Source organism: Sorghum bicolor, chromosome 6 (assembly GCF_000003195.3).
Source record: "Sorghum bicolor cultivar BTx623 chromosome 6, Sorghum_bicolor_NCBIv3, whole genome shotgun sequence".
Taxonomy (NCBI): Eukaryota; Viridiplantae; Streptophyta; class Magnoliopsida; order Poales; family Poaceae; genus Sorghum; species Sorghum bicolor.
The window spans coordinates 81,941-88,429 of NC_012875.2; the positions used below are offsets into that span (position 1 = coordinate 81,941).

Below are 6,489 nucleotides of genomic sequence, written 5' to 3' on the forward strand. Positions count from 1 at the left end.
TTCTAGATCTACCTATAGATAGAGAAAGAGGAGGGAAAGAGGGGAGGGAGTTCGTATGTACCTCTTATGATGCCTACTCTACCAAATCAAAGTTCTAAACCACAATTCAATTGATTGGTCAAATTTTAGGGCAAAACCACTCCCCCCACGATTTGGAAGAGAGCAGCCGTGAGAAAGAAGAAGGGGTCGGCTGGCTGCTATTTATACAGCCAACGAACTACTGAAGCGGGCTTCATAAGATGCCCGCTTCGGTTAATTGACATTTACCGTAGCGGGCATCTTATGAAGCCCGCTTCAGTAGTTCGTTGGCTGTATAAATAGCAGCCAGCCGACCCCTTCTTCTTTCTCACGGCTGCTCTCTTCCAAATCGTGGGGGGAGTGGTTTTGCCCTAAAATTTGACCAATCAATTGAATTGTGGTTTAGAACTTTGATTTGGTAGAGTAGGCATCATAAGAGGTACATACGAACTCCCTCCCCTCTTTCCCTCCTCTTTCTCTATCTATAGGTAGATCTAGATCTAGATCTAGTTTCATGGAGGTGAGAGAAAGCTATGTTTTTTTTCTAGATTCTTAATGCATATGAAACCTTCTTTGTTCGATATGTAACGGTTCACAGGCACGAGATGGATAGGTCGGAATGGATGTATGGGATGAATCGGGTGCTTGACCCGCGGTACCTTGTCGAAGTGAGGAAGTTTATTGCCACGGCGAAAGCTCACCGTGAGAGATCGAAGCGGACGACAACCATATGTCCATGTTCTCACTGCAAGAACCTCACAGCCTTCACGAAAGACGGTACGGTGCAGTCTCACTTGATTCGGTTTGGTTTCATGGAGGGTTACACAGTCTGGACTCATCACGGTGAAAGACTGGACCCCAGTGGTGATGCATCCGGTTTGAGCTCGACGTCGACGACCATGAACCAAGAACCTAGAGCGCCCATCTCATCTCCAACGACTGCAGGGCCAACCTGTGGCAACAATGACAACGTTGATTCAGACAGAGTGGAGGATATACTCGGGGAGATGGTAGATGGTGTTGCAGATGGCGAGGCGGCTACCGTGCAGGAACCGGAGGATATCGAGGTAATCGAGGGTTTAGTCAGCCACATCGATGAAGACGACGTTGTGTATGGCTCCCCGAAGTGGTTGGAAAATTTCAGGGAGATGAAGCAGGCTGCACTTGATCCACTGTACAAGGACGGTGGTAATTGTCCAAAGGAGTGTACGGTGCTCCGGTTCAACCTCCACATGTTGATGATGAAGGCCCGACATGGTGAAAGGTCCTTGTTTGGTTTTGGTAATTGAGTGACAACTTAGGTGGACTAATAGTGTTTATGTGAGATACACAGGAGATTAGTCCACAGGTGATGATGTGATGATGAAGGAGCTCATTGCATATGAGACATGACATGGAGTCATGTGACCAAGGTGGAGAAGATCAAGATGAGGCTTGGCTTGATGGACCGGTTGCAAGAGTGAAGGGCAAGTCGGAGGCTTTGAAGCGAGGGACCGCGTGTGACGGTGAAGCTTGAGCAAGACTTGGCACCGATGGACCGAGGCAACGGTGAAGAGCAAGTGAGGTCAAGATCGATGAACCAATACGGTCACGTGATGATATGAAGTGGATCATATCATTTGGTGATTGGTTGGTGCATGTGTTGCATCAACATAGGAGGAGATGGAATGGAAAGCGCAAGGCAAAGGTATAACCTAGGGCTTTTCCATTTCACCGGTCATAGGTGTGTAGAGAAGTTTATGACCGGATTTAGGATAGATGGCCGTACTATCAAGAGGAGCAAACTTGTTTGCATATCGGTCATCTAGTGCCACTTGAGCGATCTAACTTTGCATACGTGTTAGGATCGAGTGGCGTGGCAAGTTGAGAGGCTAACTCCTTTGGGAAAATGTTTGTGAAAATGCTAACACACATGCACATGGTGGTGTACACTTGGTGGTGTTGGCACACTTTACAAAGGAGGTGGTGTTCCTAGGGTTGAGAGAAGTGTGGGTTTCTCTCTCCCTCCCGCCGAGCTTGCGAGGCGGGATTCGGCGCTTTTGAGAAAATTAAGTGCATTTTTTCTATTACGCCGGTGGGAAGTTTGGAGAAGTCGCGGGAGTGTTTCTCGCTGAGAAACACTCACCGGACGCTGGTGCTGGCAGCACCGGACGCTGGTCCAGAGCGTCCGGTGTGGTGTCTGTGGCGCAGGTGTGCACCGAACGCACCGGAGTGAGTCCGGTGCTCAGCGTCCAGTGTGAAGGCGTTTTGCAACCCTCTCTGCGCACAAGTCCGGTGAGCACCGGACCGTCCGGTGCCCAGCGTCCGGTGAAGTCACGAGTTTGACACCCTCTCTGCGCACGAGTCCGGTGAGCACCGGACCGTTCGGTGTGGACTTGCAGAGCGTCCGGTGGTGCTGTGCAGGCGCGCGTGCGCAGTAGCCGTTGGCGGCAACGATCGAGTTCAAACGGCTAGTGACACGTGGCGGTCAGCTGAGCACCGGACGCTAGGTGTGGAGCGTCCGGTGGTTCCCTGTGAGCGTCCGATGCCCACGTGTTTTGCCCAGTGAAGGGGCAACGGCTAGTTTAGCCCTTGGGGCTATAAATAGAAGTGGTGGCCGGCCTTAGCTGGTGCTGAGCACCCTTGGGACTTAGTGTCCATGCTTGGGGAGTGCTAGTGAAGCCTCTAACTCACATATACTTGATAGTGATCATCCGATTGTGTGAGTGAGTGATTCTAGTGCATTGCTTTGAGAGATTGCATCGAGTGGCACTAGGTGTTCGTGTTGCAAGCCGGTGGTGCTTGTTACTCTTGGAGGTTGCCACCTCCTAGACGGCTTGGTGGCTTGTGACTCCGTCGAAGCACGCAAGGAGATTGTGCGGTGCTCCGGAGAAGAGATTGTGTGGGGTACGGTGCTCACCCCGCGGGGATCGCGAAGAGCAACTCTAGTTGAGCGAGACGTGAAGAGCGACAAGTGGTCCGGCCGGGTCAAGTGCTAGAGCTTGTGGTAAGCACTCCACGTGGGAGAGTGTGACTTGCGGGTCACCACTAGCAAGAGGACCGGCGGCAACCTTGGAGCTTGTCTCAACGGGGACGTAGCTTGGTGGCAACCAAGTGAACCTCGGGAGAAAATCATCGTGTCAACTTTGTTCTTCCCGTTGGTTTGCAAGTCCCTAACACAAGCTTGTTTTTACTTTCATATATTTGTGCTTGTGTAGTTGCTCTTGTAATTAGTTAGCTTGTGTAGCTTTCTAGTTACCTTCTTGCTTGTGTAGCTAGAAGTAGTTCCCTTGCGTGACTAATTTGGTTTGTGTAACCTTGTTAGTCACATAGCTTAGTTTGTGTAGCTAAGTAAGTTGCGCTCTCTAATTTGGCATTAGTTGCCTTGTTATTGAGCTTGCTAGTGAGCTTAGGCTTTGTGCGCTTTGCCTCACTAGTTTGTGTAGGAGCTCCCCCGGTTTGCAAAGTACTAGTTGCATAGGTTTGTGTGACCTTGCTTCTAGATTTGGTTAGGTGAGCTCTTGCTAAGGTAGCACCTTGCTTGCTTGTTTAGGATCTTTTCAAGGTGCTAGAGAACTTAGATAGAGGGGTGTAGTCTTGGCTAGACCGGTAGTTTTAATTCCGCATTTGTTTTGGTTAGCCGACGCGATAAGTTTTAGAAAGGACTATTCACCCCCCCTCTAGTCCGCCATCTCGACCCTTTACATGGCTGGTCTGATACTAGCTTCAATGAGCTGTTAAGTTATCTTGCTACCACGTACCCGATGGGTAACAAGGTCCCCGCAAATACCTACCGTGCGAAGAAGTTGATTCGTCCAGTTGCGATGAAACTTAGAAAGTTTGATGCCTGCCCCAACCACTGCATCCTGTATCGAGGCAAGGAGAATGAGAATATGACGAGCTGTCCGCACTGCGGCGCCAGTCGCTACAAGAGGAATGCTGGATGTCGTGTGGACAAAGACGACGATGTGGCCTTACGGGGTGGTCCGAAGAGGAAGAAGGGGGCCAAGAATAGCAGTGCCGCAGCCAATCGCATCTCATCTCAGCAGGATGAGGAAGAAGAGGGTTACACGAGGAGGAAAAGTCCAGCACTATCGTTGTGGTACCTGCCTGTGACCGACCGCTTGCGTGCACTATTCGGGAACCCAGAGGATGCCAAGCTCATGTCCTGGCATGCATCAGCTGACCGCAAGAAGGATGATGGCATGCTGCGGCACCCATCCGATGGCCAACAGTGGAAAGATTTTGACAAGGCATACCCGAAATTTGGTAAGGATCCTAGGAACGTTCGGCTCGCGCTGAGTACTGACGGGATGAACCCTTTTGGTGAGCTTAGCAGCTCGCACAGCACCTGGCCGGTTGTACTCACCGTCTACAACCTACCTTCCCATCTGTGTCAAAGGCGAAAGTATCTTATGCTGACCATGCTTATCTCAGGACCGAAGCAGCCTGGTAACGATATCGATGTCTTCCTAGAGCCGTTGATGGAAGAAATGCAGGAGTTATTTGATGTTGGGGTAGAGATGATTGATGCATCCCGCAAAGAGAAGTTCACCCTAAAAGCCATCATCATTGTAACCATCACCGATTACCCCGGTCTGTTCTCACTATCAGGGCAGATCAAAGGGAAGACCGGCTGCGTAGTGTGCATCGACGGGACCTGCTACACTTATCTCCAGGGATCTCACAAGATGGTGTACATGAGGCATAGACGGTTCCTCGTCAAGAAGCACAGGTACAGAAGAAGTGTTATGAATCAGTTCTTCGCTGATGAGGAAGAGCCGCAGGGTGAAGCACCGGCGCAGACTAGTTGGGGGCCAAAGGTGTATGAGATGGTGAAGGATATGGATCACATAGAGTTTGGCAAGAAGAAGAAGAAGGTACCAGAAGAAGAGGGGACAAAACAGACAAGGAAGCGAAAGCGAGACACGAAGGAGGACGCCACACCGCCTGTCCCTTTCAAGAAGAAATTGATTTTCTTCAAGTACCTGTCATACTGGAAAACCCTGAAAACACCCCATGCCATTGACTGCATGCACCTCAAGAAGAACGTCTTTGATAGCACCATCGGTGTCCTATTGGACATCAAGAGCAAGACGAAGGATGGCCTCAAGTCACGGTTGGATCTTGTGAACCAGGGCATCAGGAAGGACCTTCACCCGGGTCCGACTCATAACGGCAAAGTCGATCTACCAGGTGCGTCTTACAACCTAAGGCATGATGAGAAGATTGCTATGCTCAAGTTGTTGAGGGGTATCAAGGTGCCGACCGGTTTCTCTTCCAACATCAAGAGTCTGGTGTCCATGAAAGACCTCACACTAGCCGGCTACAACTCACATGACTGTCACGTCATGCTGACGGTGTTCCTTCCAATCGTGATTAGGGCTATCGGTCCAGAATACGTGAAGATGGCGGTCACTCGGATGTCATACTTCTTTAACCGTATCACCCAGAAGGTCATCGGTAAGGCTGATCTGCCTGCCCTAAAGGAGTTCATTGCAGAGACCCTCTGCCAGCTCGAGATGTGCTTTCCCCCGTCTTACTTTGATATTATGCCACACCTGATGATGCACATGGTTGATCAGATCGAGCAACTTGGCCCCGTGTACCTACACCAGATGTGGACGTACGAGCGGTTCATGTCCACCCTCAGCAGATACGTCCATAACCGTGCTTACCCAGAAGGCTCCATGATCGAGGCATACACAACTGAGGAGTCCGTGAACTGGTGCATGAGGTACATAAGAGATGAGAGCGATTGGGATGCCTGTCCATCAGCACGAGGGCAGAACCGCGGGGTTGGGGTGTACTAGACGCAAAGTACGCACCGATATACCATATAAAGATGTGGAACAAGCTCATTACAGTATCCTTCATCAGTTAGTGAGCATGGAGAAGTATGTTGACATACATGTAGAAGAGATCCGCGCCGCGCATGATGGACAACACACAGAGGAATGGGTGCAGAAAGAGCACAAGAGCACTTTCCTATCGTGGCTTAAAGAGCAACACGTACCCCTAGAAGGCTGCCCTGATGAAGATACAGACACCGTTAAGACGCTTGTGCTAGGTCCGTCCACCCAAGTCACCACGTGGCAAGGGTATGACGTCAAAGGGTACCGGTTCCACACGAAAGAAAAGGACAAGAAGAGCGCCGCACAGAACAGCGGTGTTCGATATGAGGGTGTCGACGAGGCCACAAACTCGAGGACGCAATACTATGGGCAGGTCGAAGAAATATGGGAACTTGACTATGGCAAAGACGTTCGCGTAACCGTCTTCCGATGCCACTGGGTTAACCCAAAAGCGGTTGTGGTGGACAATTATGGGCTAACCACCGTGAACCTCAAAAGTACCGGCTACAAAGATGATCAGTGGGTACTTGCAACCAATGTCGCGCAAGTGGCCTACTATATCTATCCGGAGGACACAAAGAGGCATGTGGTTGTTTTAGGAAAGCAACGGATCGTTGGAGCTGATGGGGTACAGAGC

The 6,489-nt window shown here is 50.5% G+C and overlaps 1 protein-coding gene across 1 annotated transcript; it reads left to right on the top strand.

Moving 5' to 3' along the window:
- Positions 3,656–5,708, top strand: LOC110436687. The gene is made up of 2 exons (XM_021464167.1): positions 3,656–4,743; positions 4,827–5,708. Exons 1-2 carry the CDS (start codon positions 3,762–3,764, stop codon positions 5,024–5,026), a joined length of 1,182 nt encoding a protein of 393 aa, XP_021319842.1. The 5' UTR covers positions 3,656–3,761; the 3' UTR covers positions 5,027–5,708.